Raw genomic sequence first — 23,970 nt, 5'->3', positions numbered from 1 at the left:
CAAGGAAGGGCCTGTTCACTCCAACACGATCTCTAACCTCCTGCCAACTGGCTTGGCTTCCACCGTGGGCAGATGGACTTGACTCAGAAGGGCAGCAAATGGGGGTGTTGACAGCTGATTAAAGCGTTTGAAAGCCCTGAGGCTTTTGCCCTCTAACTGCCCCTCCTCCTGCTCCCTCACTGAGGCTAATTGGGTTGGTGCATTTTTTCCTCTTTTACCAAAAGCCTTTATATTCCTCTTTTGTGACATATTTTTCCCTCCAAGCTACATGTAACATACCTTTCAGTGATTTTATCTCATTGAAAGAATTGGGGACAGAGAGAGGCTGATTGAGGGGAATTTAAATGTATCCAGGGCTCTCTATTTTACTAGGGATGGGTTTACTTTAGAGGCTACCATGTTGGTATTAAAGAAAAAATTTTAAGTAGCAAGAAAAAAATTCCTGCAACAAAAAATTAGAGTTATTAAGTTTTAGAGAGGAATTCCATTATTCCTTGAAGAAGCTGCTTAGAAATGGCACTAGCTTTACAGCATAAACTGCAAGTTGTAGGAGTGGGTTCTGCAGGAGTGGATTCAAATCTAGGGATTCAAATCTTGGTACCGCCACTCACTAGCTGTGTGAGCTCAGGCAAGAAACCCAGTCTTCCTGTGCCCCAGTTTCTTCAGCTAACTACTAGGGCTGTGAGAACAAAATGAGTTAATACATGTAGAACACTTGGGAGAATGTCTAGTGCAGTTAGCTAAATGCTAATTAAGCTCAATAAATACTAAACATTTTTGTTACTGTAACAAAGCATATTTATTTATAATATATATACTGCTTCAAAAATTGATTAAGGCATCTTCCCAAAGTAATACATATTAATCAAAAAAAAGAGAGAAAATTGAAAATGAAAGAACAAAAATCCATTAAAAGGATGAGAGAAGTATATGTACCGAGTACAGGGATGAATTTATCTGCACTATGTGAGGTTCAGTGGATAGCCCTAAACTTGCTGGCTTATATGATTCTCTTTGTCTCAAAAAAGGAAGAAGGTAGATTTTTCTTAAGAAATGAAATGTCTAAAGCACTGAATGCTAAGAGTCATTTATTGCGTGGATGCTTACATTGGGAGTTGTGAAGAACAAATAATCAATTTTTTTGGTTTTTAAAAAAGATCAGAAAATGACAAAATAAGAGAGATAGAGAACAGATTAGTGGTTTTCAGAGATTCAGGGTGGTGGAGGGGAGGGGTATGACTGTCTAGGGAGATGTTCGTGTTGAAGGAATAGATCTGTATCCTGATTGCAGTGGCAGACACGTGATAAAATGGCATAGAACTACTCATACAACTGTACCAATAACAACTTCTTGGTAGCTAGGACCTTTCTTTACTATTTTTTCAACTTCCTGTGAATCTATATTTCAAAACAAAAAGTTAAAAGAAATATTCTTCAAATGGATATTACTTACACTGCCATAAAAATTTTGTTGCATGGTTGGCTTGAGTTGTTATTTTCTTTTGAAAGAGTTATTTTGCCTAAAATACTTCAAGTCCTTATATTTCCCCTCGGCCCCCCAAAAGTCTCAAAGAGACCTTGCTATAACCCATAATCATAGAAACCCATTTTAAAAATTATTTCAAATTTTCATTTTCCTTCCAGGCTCTCATTCTCTCACCATTATTGGCAGGCTGGCTGTGATTCTCTCAAATTCCCACTGATGTATGCTCTAACCATTTGCTCACTATCTCTACCCATGTGGAAGCAGTCATTCCAATTCTGGAGTCCCTTGAGTTACATCAATATTTCTGGGTTACTTTCTGTACCAAGATTTTATTTATGTACAGTGATCTTCTCTCTCTTCCTACCTCTTTTTACACCAGCTATTCTCTGGTGCTGAGCATGTGAAATCTCTGTCTCTCAAAGAAGCAAGCATTGCATTTATCTGAATTTATCTGACTTGGTGAAAGGTAGGTCACACAGCTACAAGGAGATGTTTTCTTTATATGCCAAGATAGGAGCCACTCCAAATTTTTGCAACATTAGCCAGAGAGGTACCCATCCTGCTTCAAACACCAGTATCCACTTGGGATGTTGCTTTTTGACTCAGGGGACATGAGCACGTACCTTTCACCTGCACAAAGTCGAGCTGGTGAATGGATTGCAGCAGAGGGCTGTTATCCAGGCTCAAATCAAAGTCCGTGGTCATCCTCGGCGTGAGTGTGCCTTTCCCCCACTGATCCTCGGTCAGGTGCACTCTCCTTATGAGGGCGTCAGAAATCTAATCACATCAAAGACCACAGCCTGAGAAATACAACACCACACTGCTCCCCAGCTTTCTGGGAGTGTTACCCCCAAACCACCTTGGGACTCACACCCTGTCTTAGTGCCATTGGTGAGGGGGACCCCTTTATGACTAGAGTGACCCATGATTTATCCAGAAAATCTGAACACTTTTGAGAGTTGGAAGAGGGTACTATAAACAATTAGCAGGTATTAATTGATCTAATAGACAAACCTGGATATATGATCATGCATTTATGACTGATCCACTACAAAGCTAACAACTTTAAAGAATGATATATTGGAAATTAGTTAATTCTTATTAGAACCAATGTCTCTAAGCTTCTAATTTGAGTGTGGGTATCCTATCAAGACTTGGAAATGAGTTTTATAAAATAGTTTAGAGAGGTCACATATGGAATTTCTTAGATTTTAAGCACATCATCTTCATGTGACTATAGCTATATTCTTTGGTAGAGAGGTCTTTCATTTCTTTCTTACTTTTTTTTTTTTTTTTGAGACAAAGTCTCACTCTGTTGCTTGGGCTAGAGTGCAGTGTTCAAGTGATTCTCCTGTCTCAGCCTTCCTAGCAGCTGGAACTACAGACATACACCACCATACCTGGCTAATTTTTCTATTTTTTGTAGAGACAGGGTCTTACTATGTTGCTTAGTCTGGTCTCCAACTCCTGGCCTCAAGTAATCTTCTTGCCTCCACCTCTCAAAAATGCTAGGATTACAGGTGTGAGACACCATGCCCGGTTTCATTTCTTATATTCAATCTCCCTCTGTCATTCTTGCCCAGTTTAGTAGAATGTAAGTTGGAAGAGGTCTACGTGTTCCTTAACAAAGGTTCCTTATCATTGAGATCAAAACCTCAGTAACATCCAGCTTATATCACAGCATTTCACTAAAACAATTAACATGGAAGAATGTAAAAAACACTTCACTGTATTTGAGAAATCACTGACTTACTGGCCAGTAGGAGGTGTCAAGGTAGAAACTTTGACACTTAGATATTTCCAGCTGACAAAACTGTCAAAGAGATATTAATGGATAAGGACACAATTCTTAGGCAAGGCAATAACTCCACTTTGGAAAAACTTTCAGGAAATTATGTTTTCATGATTAAACACAAAAACAAACCAAAAAAAGCTCACACACTTCTCAGTCTTGCAGTACACGGTGGCAGACACCTCCAGGAAGTCAGTGGAGTTTACTCAGCAGGCGGCCTCACACACATTGCAGTGGGAAGTGGGTTCTGTTACCGAGGGACCCAAGCCTGGCCTAAGCGTCCTACGCTCACTCCCATAGGACATTCAGAATCTGAAGCAGAAGGAAGTTAACACTTACCTGCAAAAAGCCACTAGGATCATTTTCCTTAATCACCTCCAAGCAGTACTCCATGAGACCTGTGGTCTGGCGCAGTTTCACGGTGCAGTGAGAGATCTGATCTCGAACCACCTAGAATTGAGGAGAGAACCGAATGGTCCAAAATGGCAGAGGGTGGAAGAGAAGTAAACTGGGGCTTTGGAAAGCTTCTTCAAACCAGAATCCAACAGAATGGAACTAGGTTTATGAGAATATTCTGTGGCAAAGTCTGCTGTGGACAATGGCTCTAGAAGACAGATTGGAAGAGGCTCTTAAAAGAAATTGGTAACAACAGGACTCATCAGAAAGGACAGATGTTGGAACCCTGAGGACCTGGTGACCTTGGTGTATCAAGGTGCACCTCCCGGAGTTCCCGCTGCCCTGTTCTGGGAAGCGGACTCTATGTGAGCTCCCCAGTGTGTGCTTGCCACTCTGCTTTATGACACTGCCACCCACCTTCTCACACCCTCTGCCTGACTCTTCTAAGGAGCGGATGTCACCATCTAGACTCAGTTCCTGCCCCTCCCCATGGCCTCAGGGGTGTCCATTCTGCTTCTCTTTACTTGAGTGGCTGGGTGGGGTAGCTGGAGAGCCAAGGGGGAGCTTGGGAGAGACCACAAGATAATACCAGTAAGCTGGAGAAAGAAGGTGGATGCAGAATTAAGTTTCATGAATAACTCACTTATGTGTCCCCCCAAGACATAGGGTAGAATAACAGGCGTTGGAGACTTGAAAGGGTAGGAGGGGGTGAGGGATGAACAATGACTTAATGTGTACAATGCACACTATCTGGGTGATGGTTACACTATAAACCCAGTCCTCACAACTATGCATACTATCTATGTACAAAACTGCACTGTGCTTCCTAAATCTATAAAAATAAAAAAGAATAACCCATTAGAATCACTGCCTCATTTGGGAGAGCAGTAGAAAAGGCTGCTGTATTTGCCAAGCTGTGAATCTGCTTTAACCTAGATAGGCATCTCTCCTAGCCTGCACTTTCCGCCTCTGGGAAGTTGTCTTTGCTGAGTGATAAACACATGACATTTCTTGAAAAGTTTCTTTCTTCAGAGATGTTCTTCTTCTGTGTCCTCTGCTCAGTGACCCAAATCTTGAGTTTTGTTTTTTTCTTTTTTCCCAGAGATGAGGTCTTGCCATGTTGCCCAAGCTGGTCGCTAATCGGTGGGCTCAAGAAATCCTCTTGCCTTAGCCTCCTGCATCCAGCTTTGAATGATTTTTGAAGCACAGAATTGAAGAAGGGTTTTCCAGAAACCTTAATTACTTATATTCTTAATATTTATACTACCTTGCCAAAGCCTCAAAAGTATCCAGTGTTTTGAGATTTATATACAAAACTAAAACTAAAGGGGATTTTAAGAATTATTTTAAAAACTTTTCCTTGTTCTTTTTCATTTTTTATTATAAATTTATTTTTCATTAAAGAGCACTTCATCCACTTTCCAAAACAATTGGCAAATAGATTTTTTAAAAAAGGAAATGATCTCATCATTCTAATGTAAAATTTTGTAAAATTTTAAAGCATTTTGATATTTCCTTTTAGTGTTTTTCTGGAACCAGACTTATTTATAGTTACAATCATAGCACATAACAACCTTGCCCTTCTCTTAATAATATTGTAGGTATTTTCCATGTTGCCACCATAAGTGTTATTGGTGACACAAAGACTCCATCGAGTGGGTAATCATAATTTATTTAATCATTCCTGTTTTCCTATTACTGGACATTTAATTTCTATTTTTTTATAACTCATTCATTCATTATTTCTCTCTTGTTCCTAATTTTTTTATTGTGGTAAAATATACATAAAATTTCCAGTTTAACCATTTTTAGTGTATAGTTCTATGTCATTAAGTATATTCACATTGTTGTGTGACCATCACCACCATCCATCTCTAGAACTTTTTCATCTTCCCAAACTGAAACTCTGTCCCCATTAAACAATAACTCCCCATTCCTCCTTTCCTTCCAGCCTCTGGCAACCACCATTCTACTTTTTGTCTCTATGAATTGACTATGTTAGGAACCTCATAAAGGTGGCATCATACAATATTTGTCCTTTTGCGACCAGCTTATTTCATTTAGCATCAGGTCTTCAAGATTCAACCATGTTGTAGCATGTGTTAACATTTTCATCTTAAGACTGAATAATATTCTAGTGTATGTACATACCACATTTTGTTTATCCATTCAGCCATTGATGAATACTTGGGTTGCTTCCACCTTTTGGCTATTGTGAATAAAGCTGTTATAAACATGGGTATACAAATATCTGTGTGAGTCTCTGCCTTTACTTCTTTGGGGTATATACCTGGAAGTGGAATTTCTGGATCATATGGTTATTCGGTGTTTAATTTTTTGAGGAATCACCATAGTTTTCCACAGCAGCTATAACATTTTACATTCCCACAAGCAATGCATAAGGGTTCCAATTTTTCCACTATCACTTATTATTTTCTTTCTTTTTAAAAATATAGCCATCCCAATAGTGTAAAGTGATATCTCTTTGTGGTTTTGATTTGCATTTCCCTAATACCATGTTTCCCTGAAAATAAGATAAGGTCTTATATTTATTTTTCCTCAAGAAGACAACCTAGGGCTTATTTTCAGGGGATGTGTTATTTTTTTTAAGTAAGGTACAACAATCTACATTTATTCAAATATAGTTAAGTCATCTTCTTCTGGAACATCATCTTAACTCTCCAAACCCCGAATTCCATCCTGAATTTCTTGCGACTCTATTTCTTTTAGAACCATTGGCCCCAATCTCTCATGTCAAGCAGCAGAGCTCTCATGGGGCAGATGAGAAGGGCTGCTCATCTTCTTTACCGCTCTGCTACGAAATGCATAGGTTATGCGGATACGCTGCGTAGCCACGCCCACCACTAGGTCTTATATTTGGGGTAGGGCTTATTTGGGCAAATGCTTAGAAATCCTGCTAGGGCTTATTTTATGGGTAGGTCTTATTTTTGGGGAAACACGGTAACTAGTGATGTTGAGCATCTTTTCATGTGCTTATTGATCATCAGTAAATCTTTAGAGATCAAGTCTTTACTCATTTTTTAAATCAGGTTATTCTGTTCTTGTTGTTGAGTTGTAGGAATTCTTTTTGGATATTAATCTCTTATCAGATATGATTTGCAAATATCTCCTCTTGTTCCATAGATTGCTTTTTAACTCCTTTCCATTTCTTGTGTCCTGTGGAGCACAGATATATTTAATTTTTATGAAGTTCAACTTATCTATATTTTCATTTGTTTCCTGTGCTTTTGGTGTCATATCCAAGAAACGATTGCCAAATCCAATGTACTCAAGATATGTTTTCTTCTAAAAGTCTTAGGTTTCACATTTAGTACTTTGATTTATTTGGAGTTAATTTTTTATATGGTATTAGATGAAATGTCTAACTAATTTTTGTACATGGTGTTTGGTAAGTGTCTACTAATTTTTTGGTATGTGAATATCCAGTTTTCCCCACACTCTTTGTTAAAATGACTGCCCTTTCTCCATTGAACGGTCTTAGCATCCTTGTGGAAAATCATTTGACCATATATGTGAGAGTTTATTTTTGCACTCTATTCTATTCTAGTAGTCTATCTGTCTGTCTTTATGCCAATCCCATGCTATTTTGATTATTGTAGCTTTGTTGTAAGTTTTGAAATTAGGAAGTATGAGACCTTCAACTTTGTTCTTCTTTTCAAGATTAATTTGGCTATTTGAGTCTTCTAACTTTCTGACAGATGATTTATTATTGCTTTTTAATTTTTAATAATTTAAAGGAAAAATAAATGTTTGGACTTCAAATATCTTTATTATAATTGGTAAAATAAATCAACTTTGATGTGAAAATTATTTTTGTGATTTTTCGGGGGGAGATCAAATTTAAAATTCACTGGTCGATTTATTTTCTTCTGACACTAATTATGCTTTTGACAACCATCACATTTCACCATCGGTTTGTCTGGGTTCAAGGAATGCAAACTATTTCATTTTTTATTCAGAAAATAACAGGAAGATTGGGCTTCTGCTTCTTAGAGGAGAAAACTTCACAAATAAAACATTTAAACATCTTGGACAGTTGATCTACAGCTAGTGTGTGCTATTCCCTTCTGCTGTATGACTTCCCAGATGACGCTTTTATATTTTGGTAGCCAGTATATGGATGCTGCTAGGTAGCAGAAACCTCAGCAGTCATCATTTCTTTATCCAAATAGCATCTGCCCTTTGACTACTGGTACTAAAAGTATGAATAAGCCCAGACCAGATCTCAGCACTATAATCCAAAGTGAGTTTGCTTCTGAAACAAAATAGGCTAAATCGTTGTGTTTTCTTTCCAGAGGCTTCAACTCAATGATATATAAATGTACTGAAATAAAGACATTAATTACTCAGTCCTCATAAAATTCTGTGTTTGCTTCTACAAATGTCCGTCTCAAGCAAGGTTTATTTGATGCTGAAGAAAGTGTCCGAATGTTGGGGCTCTCTGTCTACTCTTAAGATTAATTGTTGCATTGCCAAAAGGTGAGTTTCAGCTGGGGTTAGCCATTGGCTCCTCCATTCTATGACTCAAGTTTCTTGGAAGGACTCAATATCCCTCAGTTCCTGGCTCTCAACTCCCATTGTTACTATAATTCATTTGGTCCATCTTTTTACATTTTAATCAACCCTTCCACAATGATCACAATAGCCTGTGATGACATCACTGCTGAACATTATCCTATGAGTTCCCAGAGCAGCATTTTGGGTGAGTTGTAATTGATTTATAGTTTCTGAATTAACTTAGCAAGATTTCTCACCTTATGGAAATCAGCCAGGTAATTAGATCTTTTAAGAGTGTAACTATTTTTTCCCATTACTGGAGTGTCTTTATCAATTCTCTTATTTGCTACCTCCTTCGACTTGTGTTTTTCACACCACTTTTTTATCATTGTTTATTTCTATGTTGTGTTTTTTTTTATGTAAACCAATTCCTAGGAAGCCAGGCCACATTGGTTTTTTCTTTGAGTGACACATTTCTGTGCTTTGGCTCTGATGCACAAGAGAACCCCTTGGCACCATGTTTGTAGCTGGCTGGACTTAAGAGTTCCTTTTCCTAGGAACTGTGCAAGTTGCAGGAATGACACGAATAGGGGCTGGGAGAACAATATTCCTGCTTTCATCTGCATGGAAGCCTAAACCAGCTCTCACAGGACAGTGAATTAATCTGTAGTCCACAGTTTCAGAGGCTTTTAAAATTTTATCAGCAGAGCCACCATCTGTTCTGGATGGCAAGTGCCTATTGATCATTTGAACAGTTCTAGTTAAGTGGCAAATTTATAAAGGTCATTTCTTGGATTAGGATATGACACTGACACCATTTGTTAAGGAGAGTCTGAGTGACTGTTGTGTCTGTTTGAATTCTCAGGCTTTTTCAGTAGCGTGGAGTCACCCAGGAGAGCGTATACAATACAAATGTAAAATTCTGTTCTGCCTGTCCACGACTACGTTCTCATGGCTACCAGGCCAATTTCCTTCCTCCAGTAAGTTCATGGGACACAATGAGCGGCAAGACCTGAGGTTAATTACGGAGAATTTCAATTTTTATCCAACCTTGACACCTTTCCCCTACCTCCATTCATTTTATATGTGGCTCTTTTAAATTTTTTCTTTATTCTTTTTAATAAATACTTTTTCTCATAATTCTCTCATCATAGGTTCTGAAGGTATATCACTAAGGAATTGTTACTCTAAGTAAATAATAACGTTCTCTCTCTCCTATTTCAAAAAAATTCTTTCTTAAATATTGGTTGGGCCCTGAGGCTCACCCCTGTAATGCCAGCACTTTGGGAGGCTGAACTAGGAGGGTCACTTGAGCCCAGGAATTCAAGGTTAAAGTGAGCTATGATCATGCCACTGTACTGTAGCCTGGGCAACATAGCAAGACCCTGTCTTTCTCTCTCTCTTTCTATATACACATACACACACACATATATATGTATATATATGTGTGTGTATATATGTACATATGTGTATACGCACACACATATACACATATGCCTTCCCATCACAATTTAAAACAACTTTCCTTAAACATAAGGTAATTCTTTAACCCTTTTTGTTTGTTTCTATTTAAGGTCCAAGCCCAATTGTCACTCAGTATTCACGGAGGATTGGTACTAAGACTCTCTGAAGTCCCTGATATAAAATGGTGTTTCATATAACCTACATCCTCCTGTGTACTTTAAATCATTTCTAGATTACTTAAAATACTTAATAAAATGTAAATGCTATATAAATAATTATTATATTGTTCAGAGAATAATTACAAGAAAAAGTCTGTACATATTTAGTACATACACTTTTTTTCCTCAAATATTTTCAATCCATCATTGGTATAATTCATGGATGCAGAACCCACAGACATGGAGGGCTGACTGTACCTTTAAGATGCAAGCCTGAAGACTTGTTCTCTATGGGTACTTTTGGTTGGGGTGGGCGGTTGTTTCTATGTGTCCCATCATCTCCTGAAGCATAATGACCAACTGATGCTTTGAACTGACTCATGTGTGAGTCAAAGGTGCAATGTGTTGGCTGTTAGATTTGTCTGGTAAAATAAAAAATTCTCCTGTTTTTTCCTAAAGTAGAATATTATCTACCATATTGTTGTTACATTAACTGAAACATAGAGGCATTTAAATTAAAGAAGAACATTTAAAATTTCTCACATGCCACCATTTTCCATGCTACATGGTTTCAGGAAAATATTTTTCTTATTCTCTTGACACCACCCTCTCTGTGCTAATGTCATTAACTTACCTACATTGACAACTAATCATTTCAAGACATGTCTGAAGCTTTGAATTTTTAATCAAGAAAAGGATCATTTAGCCCTATTAAATAAATAAAACATGCACCTGTTTTGAGGAAAGACTTGAGATTTTAACAGTAAAGCTGTGAACCTTCTGTTCCAGAAGTGTGAATGTCACCGACAGCCTTATCAATAAATATTGAATGGAATATGCAAAGCATGCTCTTAGTGTATAGAATACTTATCCTTGCATGAGAAGTTAATGAGGGAAGAAATACAAGGCATTGAAGGAGATAAGCATATTTACTGGTGCAGTCTCACCTTCACAGGAGAACATTTACCACTGATAGTGGGTCACAATAAAAGTGATGCAATATGGTGTTTTGCGGGATGTGAGGTGTAGTAGGTACGGTGGATTACTCCACCAACTTCCAAGTATGAGTTAGGTGCCTTTTGCAGGTAAGGAGTGTCACCTACATGTGGGTTTAGGCAAAGGGCCTTAAAGAAGTTCCGAGACCGCCCTTCATTGTTATTGCCAAAGTGAGTAGGTGGGGTTTCAAGGATGTGGCCTCTAACATAGAGGAATCCCAGCTGTGCATGGTAGCTTCCTGGTGATTCCACAGGCCCTGGGCAGTCAATCCCATACAGACTATCTGTGACTTGCTCCTACAGGGTGGGAAGCAGAGGACCACACAATTTTCTAAATGAAACTCTCATTTAATAAGGAATTCCTTATTAATTACAGGCTTGTAATCAATTATAATTGTGGCTAAGAGATTAGAGTTGGCCCCTACAGACTTCTGCTGAGGACAGCTGAAGGTTTCAAGTTGTTCTACTGTGCCTATGTTTTCCAAATGTCTTCATTGTAGTGGACTAATTGCACTGTTTGCCATTAGTTTTATTGGGATTGAGCAGGTTACTGGCTAGAATTTGTTGTTTTTTCTTTCCAGTAATGGCTATAGCTAGTCAAGTCACATCTAATTATTTTTAAATTCCTTCCTGCCTTCCTTCTTTCCTCCCTCCCTCCTTCTTTTCATTTTCTCTCCCACTCATCTGAATCAAAAAATTATTTGCCTGTTATGAAGCAATGGTAAAATAGCTGAAGTAAGCAGGTTGTAAGCCAATAATATTCACAATATAAATTTGTACTTTTAAGGATATGGCCCTATAATTGATTTTTTGCAAACATAATGGGATCATAACAGGCAATACGTGGGAAATAATAATAAAGATAATGATAAAAATAATAGTAATGATTCTAACAAAACCCAGTGGTACACTAGGACTCAAAATCAAGCATTCTAGATAATTATAATTGGCACATGAAGGCTCTCTGTAAATACGGAGGCTCTACAACACAGTGAGCTTCACTATCCCTTAGCATCCTCGCTGAGTCATTTCTTGGTATGCAAAATTTACGATCACACACAGAAATTAAAGATTAGATTTTTTCCAGAATCATTTTGAATAACTGTAACATTTTTTCTTTCAGAGGACCTTAGAATTGAAAGGTAACCAAGAAGGTATATATCACCTTGTACTATTCAATGTATGAATGCTTTCTAAAACATTAGAGAAAGAACACCTTTAAGATGACTTCAGAATTACTTCAAATTCTGAATGTTACGTAGGCAAAAATAATTCTAGGTATTCCTTTGGCTTACCAAAAGAAAATGAAAAGTTTCTGAAGAAAAGCATAGATCTCACTAATGACAGATTTTAAATTAGGTGTTGTCACAAACTCCCTGTGATGATCATAGATAGTGAGGAAATTTTAGGGCTTTATTCAGGTAAGGAAGACCTTGGAAGGATGTTAACACATCGTAGAAATAAGGACAAAAAACTCTGGGGATCCAGTTTACTCTGCCCATTGCTGGAATATTGCAGAAGTAGTTCCGGATGTGAGTTAGTAATATTTCTTGGGGGCTCAGAAACACTTTTTCCCTCCAGTAGCTTGCTGACATTTGCTTTAGTTCACCACATCCCTAAAACAGATATTTGGCTCCTAGCATTTTTTTCAAACCACAGAATAGTATTACCTATAATTTACATTTCAAACAGTTTTCCTAAAATATGACCACATCTGCATGTGTGTGAAAGCCTTTCTGTTTTCTTAGCTTTTAAAAATAGCTCACCCAACTGTGTGAACTATTTCATAAGATGTTCAATTATAAACTGAGGCCACTAAAGAATCTCTCAGATCCAGAGATAATAACACTAGTGTGTGGGCTGATCCTACACCATGAGCTCTGGTATTACGGAATGCAAGTACCTGGAAACACTTCTTCAGTGTGTTGAATGGAACTATATTTCCTGTTATTCTCTCTCAATGATAGCAACAACAATAATAGCCCATATAGATTGAGACTGTGACAAGCACTTCACAATGTCCCGTGAGGAACCATGCTGGCCTTATTTTACACACAGATGAAATCAACTGAGCCGCAGACTTCACCAAGGTTGGAGACTTAGTAAGTGATAAAGGGTGTCCTCTTACCCTGGTCTCTATGACACAGAATCTGGGCTCTTCACCAGTCAGCTCCATCTTGCCTCAGAACCAGAGCTATTACATCTGTTCAAGCAATCAGCGCTTTCAGAGAGGGACATGAGCAGATTATAAAGACTGTGTAAATACACACTTGCTTTCCAGCATCCTCAGCCTTTTGGATTGCTCAAGGAGAGAAGTTGCCAGGAAAATGCACACACAACTCCCCTCTTTGTCAGCAAAAAGCAGGCCCCCAGAGAACTCGGCCAAAGGGAAGCGGAAGAACATAAGATTATCCCCACGGGACAGTGAATGATGGCTTAGCCAACAAAGACAGAAAGAAGTACTGTGCTTGGCAAATGATGTCTATGAAAGGCCAGTCTTTTCTCATAAATCTCAGTAGCAACGAAAGTAACAAGAGAGGGAAAAGGCAGGGGGAGAGAAGAGAGAGGAAGCCGTGGAGGCCCATATCAGTGGTCATGGCTGCAGCACCATTGGTGGCTATTTTAAGAAGCAGTGATAGGCACAATCAGCTCAAAACAGCAGAGAAACAAATCACTCAGGACAGAAAACAGAACAGCTTTGCTGCCGTGGGGGACAACCAGCCACCTGTCTCTGTTTTCTGCAGTCCTTTGAGGTCTGGGGCGGGGAACTCCAGCCTGGGCAGGGTGCAGTGAGGACAGGCAGCTGCCTCTGCTCAGCAGTCCCCAGCGTATCCACGTGCCCTGGCAGGGCAGCCCAGCCAGCGCAGGTGGATGGGAAAAGGACAAAGTCACGGGTCATGGTGGTGCCTGGCGGTGCCTTAAGGCCACTCCTGTGCAATATACATCTGCATCCACAGCACAGTCCCTAACTGATTTTCATACAGTCCTGTCCTGCAGAGGTAGCACTAAGCAGGAGGGCATGTGGGCTTTTCGTGCCTTCTGCCATCTTTAATAGGGATAAATGATGCATTCTCAATCTTTGGTTCCCTCTTCCCTCCTGATTGCTGCCCTGATTGCTGCTGATTGCTGTCTCTCCAGGTATAGAAAACCTGGAGTTGCAACAGTAGTCACCTACCAGAAGCTATCCACCACACTTTGTTTTAAAACTGCCAGGAAAGTATTTCCAGTTTTTTTTTTTTTTTTTTTTTAAGACAGGGTCTTGCTATGTTGCTCAGGCTGGAGTGCAGTGGTATAGGTGATCATCGCTCACTGTAACGTTGAACTCCTGGCCTCAAGAGATCCTCCCTTCTCAGCCTTCCAAAGTGCTGGGATTATAGGCATGCACCATCACACCAGGCCCATTTGTAATGTTTTGAAAAAGAGATTTCCATTAAGAAAAAGTTACAATTTTATGTCTAAGTACTTAAATAGTTGCTCCACTATTTAGCAGGGAAGATCCTAGCTGTCCAGTTCATTTCCCAAAGAAATCTGCAGTTTTATTTTACACAGCTCTGTGTGATTCCAGTGATATTTTGAGGACTGCTATAACAATAAAAGTTCTGGGTTTCTGAAGGGTGCTAAAATTGAAGGGCTATAGTGACAATCTTTTAGTCATGTTAGAGCAGGTGATGAAAACAAAATATTCATTGGTCCTCAGGCCTGAGTGGATGGAGCAAGACCACAGTGCACACTGTGCTGATCACTGTCTTCTCCCCTGACAACTTAGCTGATTCCTGCAGGCAAGAATGTAAGCAAAGAGGCCAGTAGCACATACCTCCGGCAGTTTGGGCTATTCGGACACCAGCTCTTTTATGAGGTGCTCTGTTACCCTTTCAGCTGCGAGTAATTTTGCCCTCTTCACAACTTCTATGGCATTGGCCACCTTAATCCTGGAAGCTGGCTCTCTACCCTTGTTGGAGTCATTTGTGGGTGTAGCTTGTCTCTTACACTGAACTGAAAGCTCCATAAGGGCAGGATTCCTCCCGAGTCACCCCCATGTCCCACCCTCCCCCGGCTCCCCTGCCCAGCATTCTGAGCCTATGGCCAGATATCATGCTCCTTCCACCCTAATCCCAGGCCAACACCCACCCACCACCCACTGGTAGCCACCCTGAGGCTTCCTGAAGTGAACCTCTGCTGATTGCTCCCTGCTGGACTCCCTTCTGCCTCACTGGTCTTATCCACCCACTCTGCTTTCACATCTTGTGGCCCTGCTCCAGAGGGGTGATGGATGGGATATCAGATGTCTCTAGGAGGACCAGCCCCGCCAAGAGGGTCGCATGCCTGTAGCCAGTTGATCCCACTGTGTGGTGACAAAAGCTCATACAGCTGTCCAGTTGTAAAATTCACTTTAGAAGTTACAACAAATCTTGTTTATTTTCTATTTCCCAATTCAAAAATGTACTTTTGCCTCTGTATGGCCACCCAATCTAAAATTTCAACCTCCATCCTCCGAACTCACCATCCCCTTTTCCTGCCTTTTTAATTTTATTTTTCTTGGCACTTTTTACTAACATATTGCACATTTTACTTGTTTTTGTGGTTTGAATATCCCCTCCAAATTGCACATTGGAATTTAACTGCCATTGAAAAAGTATTAAGAGGAGTATTTAAGAGGTGATCTGGCCATGGGGGCTCTGCCCTCACAGGATTAGTACTATATCTCAGGAGTGGGTTAGTCATTGTGGGGGTAGGATCCTGATAAAAGGATGAAGTTCAGCCCCCATCCTCTTTGTTTCCCATGGTCACTTGCCCTCCTGCCTTCCACCACGGGACGACACAGCACGAAGGCCCTTACTAGATGCCAGTGCCATGTTCCAGGACTTCACAGCCTCCAGAATCGTAAGCCAGTAAACTTCCATTGTTTATAATTACCCAGTCTATGGTATTTTGTTATAGCAACATGAAATGAATTAAACTACTTATCTTGCTTACTATTTATCCCTCCTGGTAGAATATAAGCCCATGAAGGCAGGGATTTTTATTTATTTATTATTCCTGCACCCATAGAAGTTCCTGGCCCAGAGGAGTCACTCAACAAACATTGTTTAGGTAAATGAAAGAGTAAGTGGTGAATGAAAGGATGTGCCGGCTCCTTTCTGGCCAGGCCACTGGCTACTCACACCTGTGTGCATCCTCCCCTCTAGCCCAGGGGAGGGAATTCCTCCAGCCTGTCCATCAGGGCCAGTGGAGCCAGGCTCGTTGGCTTTCTGCTTTCCCCACCATGCAGCACTCACCTTCAGCTTGTGCTCATGCTCCTTGTTGACACGGGCTAGCAGCTGGGCTTTCCTTCTGTTTAGGGCATCGATGAGGGCGTCACACTGGGCCACCAGGCAGGCTTCAAACTCCACGCTGTTCTCCTGTGTGATAGAGCACATTTCTCAGCTGTGAGCTGCTGGGTGTCTTGGGCTGCCAGAGAGAACAGAGCTCCCCCATGCATGTGTCCCTCCTGCTGAAGGGAATAATGAAAAGGAACTCTGTCCACAATGCACATTTAGTATTTTTATAAATAACTGGATAAACTTTATTCTACAGTGGTAGTGTTTTGCTTTAAATTTAGATTGAAAAGGATAAATGTTTATCATTTAAGTTTATTTTTATCAAAAGGGAATCATCTCCACAATTTAAATTATATTAAATGAAATAAAGTTTTAGTATGTAGAGTTGGACATGATCCTTTCAAGGGACATGTATGTATGGTGAAAGATGACCTTCAGAAAGGCAGCCAGGAGGCAGTGGGGTATTGCCAAGGCATGAGAGACAGGAATCAGTAAATCCAAGATATGAAAGAAGAAAGAGGATGGCAATGGTCTTCAATATTAAACAATAATCCAATGATAACAGATGTTTATAAGATATAAGAATAATGGGCAAAAGTATTTGCACCTTTCATTAAGGAAAGCCAATAGTGAACTCCAGCAGGCAGTTAAGAATCATCGATGCTTCTAACAGTCATCAACCTGCTGTAAAAATCAGACATGAGCCGACAGCTTGTGGGGCAAAGGCAACTATGTACTAAATTAATTATAGCTTCTTCATGATGTTTAAATTAAATGCTGGCTATAACATTTTTATTTGATTTAAATCTATACATGCCATAGATATTTCTTTTAAGCAATTCTCTCACTGAGTTATAAACATTTATTAAAGATAATCCTTTCAATGAGGTACATATATAATTTTGGTTCTTAAACCATAATCTGAAAAAAATGTAGTTTACAGCAAATGAAAGCTAAGTACTCATATATGCATTAACAGCACTTAAAAAAACAGCACCCTATTGAGTAAACTATAAAATTTGGGGGCTGGCAAGGAAGGAACAACTTAGCCTATCAAATTTTAATTTATTCCCAAAGTCATAAAGAACTATGTCTCTTTATATAATAATCAACTGATAGGTATTTGGTAACTGTTCTCAAATTTAAGGTCTTCGTATAAGGTACGCATTAGTTATTGCTTGAGCAATGGTTTCTACACATGTAAATTTCAGTGGGGGGGGGGAACCTTATCCTTACAGGCTCTGTCACTGATTTGCAGCAGAAAGAAAGCTTTGCTCTGATGAAGAGGCCAGGGCAGAGGCAAGCCTGGGGCTGCACATTTTATGCCAGCAAAAGCAAAGAAAGGACTGATTGATAAACTCTTGCTTCAGAAAACAGAAGGGAGTATACAAAATGGTTAGGTTGTTAGGGAATCAAAAATTTCAACATAGGCATGCATGCCAAAAAAAAAAAAAAAAAAAAAGGCAAAGAAATCAGTGTGTAATGCTTTGAAAGGATAGCTTACATTTACAAATCCATTTCTGCCTTGACATGGGTTAAATATTAACTTATGCCAATTTATTGTAGGCCAGGGCTAAGGTTATTTCTGTGAGGCAAACCTCAAAACATAAGAATGCCAAATAGTACAGAGGGTCATTACTTTAGCATCTCATGCAGTTTATGTCTTTTCTCCTTCAGCTATAGTGGAGAATTCATGAGCTCTCAAATGTTGGTTGACCTGCTGGTCATTGTGTCCAGATGAAGCAATGTGAAATTATAATCCCTACGGGATCATGGTTGAAAAATATTTAAGTATCTAAGTGGAGGAGAAGCATTATTATGAATCAAGAAGGAAGAAAGGAAGGATAAAAGTAAAAGAAGGAAGGAAAGAAAGAAGGAAGAAAGAAAAAAAAGAGAAAACGTGACTTGTTACCATTAAATAAGATATACTTGTCACAAGGTGCTTTGGGAACCTATAGGGTTTTAAAAACTTTGTAATAATGACCCTGAATTCCAAAGAAATAGGACTCTTTCTGAATATTTAGTAGTAGAAAATGAGGACCTCCACTTGGAAAACCAGGCTGCGTTTCCAGCTTGTTGACAAAGGTAACCCCTCAAGAAGGGATATGTTTGAAGTTGATCTGTATGTATGTTTGTACGTATAGAAGAGATACAGCATAAAAAAATAGGAATTTTTCCACAACACATAAAAATATAAGAGAAAAAACAAACTCCCCCACTACACAGTTACACATTAACCCACGGGGTTTGCTGTGACCCAGCTGATGTCAATACCTGAATCTGCTGGACCATGTTGCGAAGTTGTACCAGAAACTCCTTGGCTTCTTTGGCCCTGTCTGACAGTCCGTTCAGCGCCTGGGAGAGCTGGCTCTGCAAAGACAAAGAAAGGAACCATGGAGTTATAATCACAGGAAGCAGCAACAAAGCCACACAGGGTCGTTTTCAGCAAGACCCCAAGCCAGAGAGTCATCAGCCTCCTCAGATTCCTCTTGTCTGAGGTTGGGTCATTTAGCTGACGTTTGTACACATGGATTCTGGTAACAGTGGTGTCCAAACTCCTTGGGCTCCAGAAGTGGTGAAAACTTCTAGCCAGGGTAGCCAAAGGCCCTCACCAGCTGTTATTTACCTAGAATTTCCTCATTTCATTCATTAATTAATAATTTATTTAATACCTATTATTTCCTAAGGACTAACAAAACAGAACAGTGAGTCAGATAATCCGATTATTATCAACTTTACTTAGCCCAAAAGGCTACTGGTCTGGGATTGGAGCAGAAAGAATAAAGAGAGTGAGAGCAGGATGAAGGAAGGAAGGATTAGATTCCACTTCCCAGCTTCTCCCAAGTACAGCCCTGCTGCCCTAACTCCTCTCCACACTGGCCTCCTACACCAAAGTTTCCTCTCTCTCCGACCTCCACGCCACCCCACCCACATGTGGGTGTGATTCGGCTGGGGAGATAAGGTGTCCAGCTAGACATTGCTGTCCCAACCTCCCTGCCTGCTGGGGTGGCCATGGCACACATTGCTGATCTATGAGACCTAAGTGGAAACGTGCTGGGGATGAGAGGGGTCTGAAGAAGATTTGGCTTTTCTGCTGATATGGGACCAGTGGTGCCTGGTGCAGCCTTTCCCTTTTGTCCCCTTGACTTTGTGATGGATGGGACATCTTCTGACTCACATGAGAAGGCCCTTGGGATATGGGTGGAGGGGTGGGAAGAGAGGGTACCTGGGTTCTGATGGCATCTTTGAGCAGCTGAATCAGCACCTAAACAAGGCTTCTTGTTAGTACTTGTTCTGGAATTTTCCATGGCTTGCAGCCATTTTCATTATACTTGATACAAAACTCCTTCTCCTATCAGTCTGGGCTTACTCTTCCATCCCTCATGGACAGGGATAGACTCACTTTTCCGCACCGTCTTCTTTGGAAACTAAAGTCCATTATCTTTCTTGCCAACACAATGCTTCATCTACCCTTTCCTTTTAGTAAAAGGAAGGAATCCTAAAATTATATCTCTTGGTCTTGTAAATGTTTTTCTTTTATATTTGCCCTGTTAAATACAAAGTTGAGCACTGACACTCTTCAAAAATATGCATGCCAAATGCTTGGTGCAAACAATGTGGGATGGCAGAAAGAACACAGGCTTTGAAAGGGTTCAGATTCTGGCTCTGTCCCTTGCTAACTGTGACCTTGAGAAAGTTACTTCTGTCTGACTTACTGCAATGGAAAAAATGGGAAGAATAATACTGCTTTGTAGTTGGATTACTATGAGGTTTGTCTGCATGAACCCATGTGAAATATCCTGCTAGTAAATAGTAAGTGGTTAAGGGAATTATTCTGAATTCATAAATGCTGCCGGTTACTGGCTGCTCAACCCTTTGTAATAAATAGTTTTACCTCATCCATAAAAGAAGAATAATGCTATTCTTGGATGTTGTGGGCATTGCATGATATACTACACGTAAAGCCCAGAACCCTGCTGGTGCACAGTGAATGATGCATGCTTAACAAATGTTGGCTGTCATTGACTCATTCTCTTTCTTCATTCCTGCTCAGAAACACCTGCTGACTGCAGGGATTCACAGGACAGATTCCTGGAACAGCATCTATTGGAGAATATCCTTGATGACTTGTACGTTGCTCTTATGTACTCAGACTCCAAGAAGCTGGACAGACACAACTAAGTAAGAAAAAGCACAAAGTGAACCTACAGTTGCAAAAGGCCTACTCAATTCTTTATGACCAAGTTGTAGCTGCAACATTGTTTGGAATAAAAGTTTCTCCTCAAGAACTATTTCCAGGAGCCCAGGGGATAAAGGTGGGAGGTGGGGTGGGGGAAGGGTCTCATTTGGAAGAGCAGGCAGTAAAATAAGAGACACATTTTAAAGGAGGCTTTTTTTCATTGTTACTTTCAAACTCATATCTTTTTTTTTTTTCCTGAATGAGTAAAAATCTGCTAGTAGAAATCCACAGTTTTCTTCCTCTTTTTATTATAACCTATTCTTAGTAACCACACAGAGGTTTGAATATAGAAGCCAAATTCCTTTGGCTACAGGGAAGTGAAGCTACCTGATTTCTTGTGCTCCAAACCTTGCAATTAATTGTTTCTGTATCATGTAAGTCAAAAATCAGGTGCTGCTATATAATTAGAAAAAAAATTACTCAGTAGTAGACAAAGAGTGCTGGCTTCATTCAGGATTTTATATGGCAAAGCAGTAAGTGAACTGCAAAAATCAATTTATTTCCAGATTTCCTCTCTTTGTGTCTACATTCAGTACCAAGAATGCCTTCTACCTGGCCACTGATTATTCTGTTATTTGATAAACAACTGCATTAGAAGATAAATATCTAGAAGCCTTTCTCTTAAGCTTTATCCACTTGAAGAAATTGTGCAGGAGCTAATAAAACATGCTGAAAAAGTATTTATCCCATGAAAGTGCTCTTATTGTAAAAATTTATCTGTACATTGCTTTTATAAGGTAGTCTTTTGATCACATTTATAAGGTATATCTAATGTAGAAGAACATTATTATTGATTTTGTTTCCCAGAAGCATTTAAATTCCTGCTGTGTGCTAACAGAGATGTTCTGTATTCAGGACTACAGAACAGCCCTGTAAATTTATGACCAGAACACTGAAGATGCAAATGTGTGATGTTTGTTTTCAGCACAAAATCTTTGGCTGTACATGCAGTCATTAGAAGGAGGAAGGTAAGGTTCTAAAAGCTGTTTAAACTGCCTAAGCCATGACATTCAGATTTCTTGGATATTTGTTTTCTAATTTATTGAAAAGGTGTCATGATCTGAAAGTGAATGAGATGGGAAAATGATGCAGCCGCCCAGCACTGACAGCTCTCCTTCCTTTAAGTTGTTCTTGCATGCTGGGAATAACCAAGGTCCCCCAGAAAGATGGCAAGCTGTTCCTCCTTCCCTCCTTATGTGGCTTTCCCCTCCACCTTCCACCCTCACCTCGGCTCCCCTTGCCTCCCTAGGAGAGATCAGGAGCTCGACCTGGGAGCGACTGTGGCAGATGTTTTAGAATCTATTTCTGGCGCTCAGCAAACAGGTAACGGAATTGAATCCAGCCTGGCCAACCCTGACTTGCCAGAGCTTTTGCCTAAGCTTCTGGGCATGCCCAGACCAAAGACAGCATCTCCTTTCCTTTCCCCATTGTAAATATCATTGACCTGTCATTTTCCCCTCAATTTACTGCGAATGTTGGATGGAGACAAACTGGGACAAATGAAAAGATGCATTCTGGCTGCCTGGGATCTGAAGTTACAGGCACCGGATGGGTCAAAAGGGTCAGCCAAAGAATTGGTACATAACAGATGAGGCGGCTTGATGGCCCAGAAAATGACCTTACTGCCTCTCCGTGCACTGCCCAGCTCTGCACCAAAGCCAACTCCACCTCCTTCCCGGGGTCCAAGGTAAACACAAAACACAGCAGGAAAGTGACCACTGATGCAATGGGATTCTGAAGGAAGCCCCCCACCCTGCCCCGCCACCCAGAACCAAGAGAATGACAGTTTTTCTGATGAAATACTGATTTTTGAGTCACACTACATTACTGACATTGTATAATTAAAAAGTAAAAGAAATTCTAATAGTTACAACATGTTGGTCATGTCTCATGAGCCAGGAACTCTGATGGGTGCTTTCAATGTAGATCCTATTTAATCCCAATCATCACTCTGCTGTTTTGCAGAGGCACAGAAAAGATACACCTACCTGTGTGAAACTTTTTCAAAAGAGCCAGAACACAAACCCATGAGCAAAGTCATGCTCTTTGCTCCAGCCTCCCAAAGAAAGAGAATTCTTCTCTCGCCCTTGCAGAAAGGCACAAAACAACTCACAGGGAGAGTGTGTAAAACCAGAGAAAGTGAGCTGATGAGGGGATGATGATTGATTATGAGGGGATTTGATTATACTTAACAGTTGGATAATGTCAACTATAGCATGACTAGTTAACCTAAGAAATGTTCAACTTCTTTCTTCTTGTGTAAAGTTTTTTGGTGAATTTGAAAAAGACCCCTGTCTGAGAGGAATCTTATGGCAGAGGGGAAGATGCTTTGGCCTGAAGTCCAATGCCAGCTTTTTCAACTCCTGGCGTGAGATCTTGGGCTGAGTGGGGAAATGAGGTAACAGAATGAGAACTCACCAAGTGACTAGGGACTTTGGGAACCATCAAGCTGAGCTGCCCAAGGGGCCTGATTCTCCTTCTAGGCAAAATTTCTGTTCTTCTTACCTGCACCTTTCCAGCCTGCAAGAAGGGATCTCTTCTCTGGTTTCTCTGGTGGTGGAAGATCTTGGATCTACTCCAACTCCAGCTCATGATAGTCTCATGGCAGAAATTCTGAGAGGCCAGCCTGCCTGGAGATGCCAATGTGGCTGTAGGCCCAGCCAAAAAATACAGGGTTGTGATCTGCAAAATGAGCAGCTGGGCCTGGGAATTGAGACACACAGTGTAGGGACAGGGAGTGTGTGTGTGAGTATGTGTATGTGTATGAGTGTGAATGAGTAAGTATATGCATGTGAGTATGTGAAAGTATGTGTGTGTGTGATAATGTGTATGTGTAAGCATGTAAGAATCTTTTTGTGTATGTGATTGTGTGTGTGTGTGTGTGTGTGTGTGTGAAACATCTCATCAGTGGAGCATGGGGAGGCTCTTGGGCAGAGGCCGGTGTCAGAGGGGACTTATGGATAGGGAACTGGTCTATTAAACTGCTGCTTATTGCTAATAGCTTGTGAGAAAGATTCTCTCCTTGACCAAGCTCTAGCCAGGCTCCTCTGTACCCCCTTCTCGACTAGGCCTCAGCCTTGGCCTGTAAAGACTTGAATAAACACTAACACAGCTTCTAACAGCTCAAGGCTGAATCCCTAAGATGAGCCTATCCCCCTTTAAAATGCCTGCCTGAGAAAACTCAAGGCTCCCAAAAGAATTTAATGTTCATTCCATCCAACACCTGAAGATAGAAGCTCTATCTCCTAGTCTCTGTGGGAAGGCAGGAGGTTAACTTTAAGAAACACCAGCTAGCAAATTTAGATGGGTTTCCTATAGACCAATCCCTCCTTCCTGATTTTTGGAATTCTGCACTTCTCTGACTCCAAGTCCATGCTCCCCTCTCCTTATTCCCTGCCTTTAAAGTGCCCAGTCGCCTCTGTACCAATTGATGCAGGCTGGGCTTTTTTCCTTATCGCGTATTAAATTGTATATTAAAGGACGGATTAAAATCTGTCCTTCCCATTTTAACTAGCATCTGTATTTATCTTTGACAGTTGCTAGCACTGACTCTGACCCAGGGAGAGCTGGGCGCTCCCCAGGCAATGAGCTGACCCTCCGGCA

General features: G+C 40.3%; 1 protein-coding gene across 8 annotated transcripts in view; it reads right to left on the bottom strand.

Moving 5' to 3' along the window:
* Positions 1 to 23,970, bottom strand: part of TRIM9 (tripartite motif containing 9) — a 112,239-nt gene that overhangs the window by 36,203 nt on the left and 52,066 nt on the right. For all 8 annotated transcript variants that reach the window (XM_012757955.3, XM_076004033.1, XM_076004034.1 and 5 more), the window contains exons 2-5: positions 18,402 to 18,497; positions 16,086 to 16,208; positions 3,618 to 3,728; positions 2,110 to 2,263 (exon numbers count right to left, since the gene is read on the bottom strand). In XM_012757955.3, coding sequence (XP_012613409.2) covers positions 2,110 to 2,263; positions 3,618 to 3,728; positions 16,086 to 16,208; positions 18,402 to 18,497 — 484 coding nt within the window. The remainder of the gene's footprint in view (positions 1 to 2,109; positions 2,264 to 3,617; positions 3,729 to 16,085; positions 16,209 to 18,401; positions 18,498 to 23,970) is intronic.

This window comes from Microcebus murinus, chromosome 6 (genome assembly GCF_040939455.1).
Source record: "Microcebus murinus isolate Inina chromosome 6, M.murinus_Inina_mat1.0, whole genome shotgun sequence".
Classification (NCBI taxonomy): domain Eukaryota; kingdom Metazoa; phylum Chordata; class Mammalia; order Primates; family Cheirogaleidae; genus Microcebus; species Microcebus murinus.
This window is presented reverse-complemented; position numbering and strand designations above follow the sequence as displayed.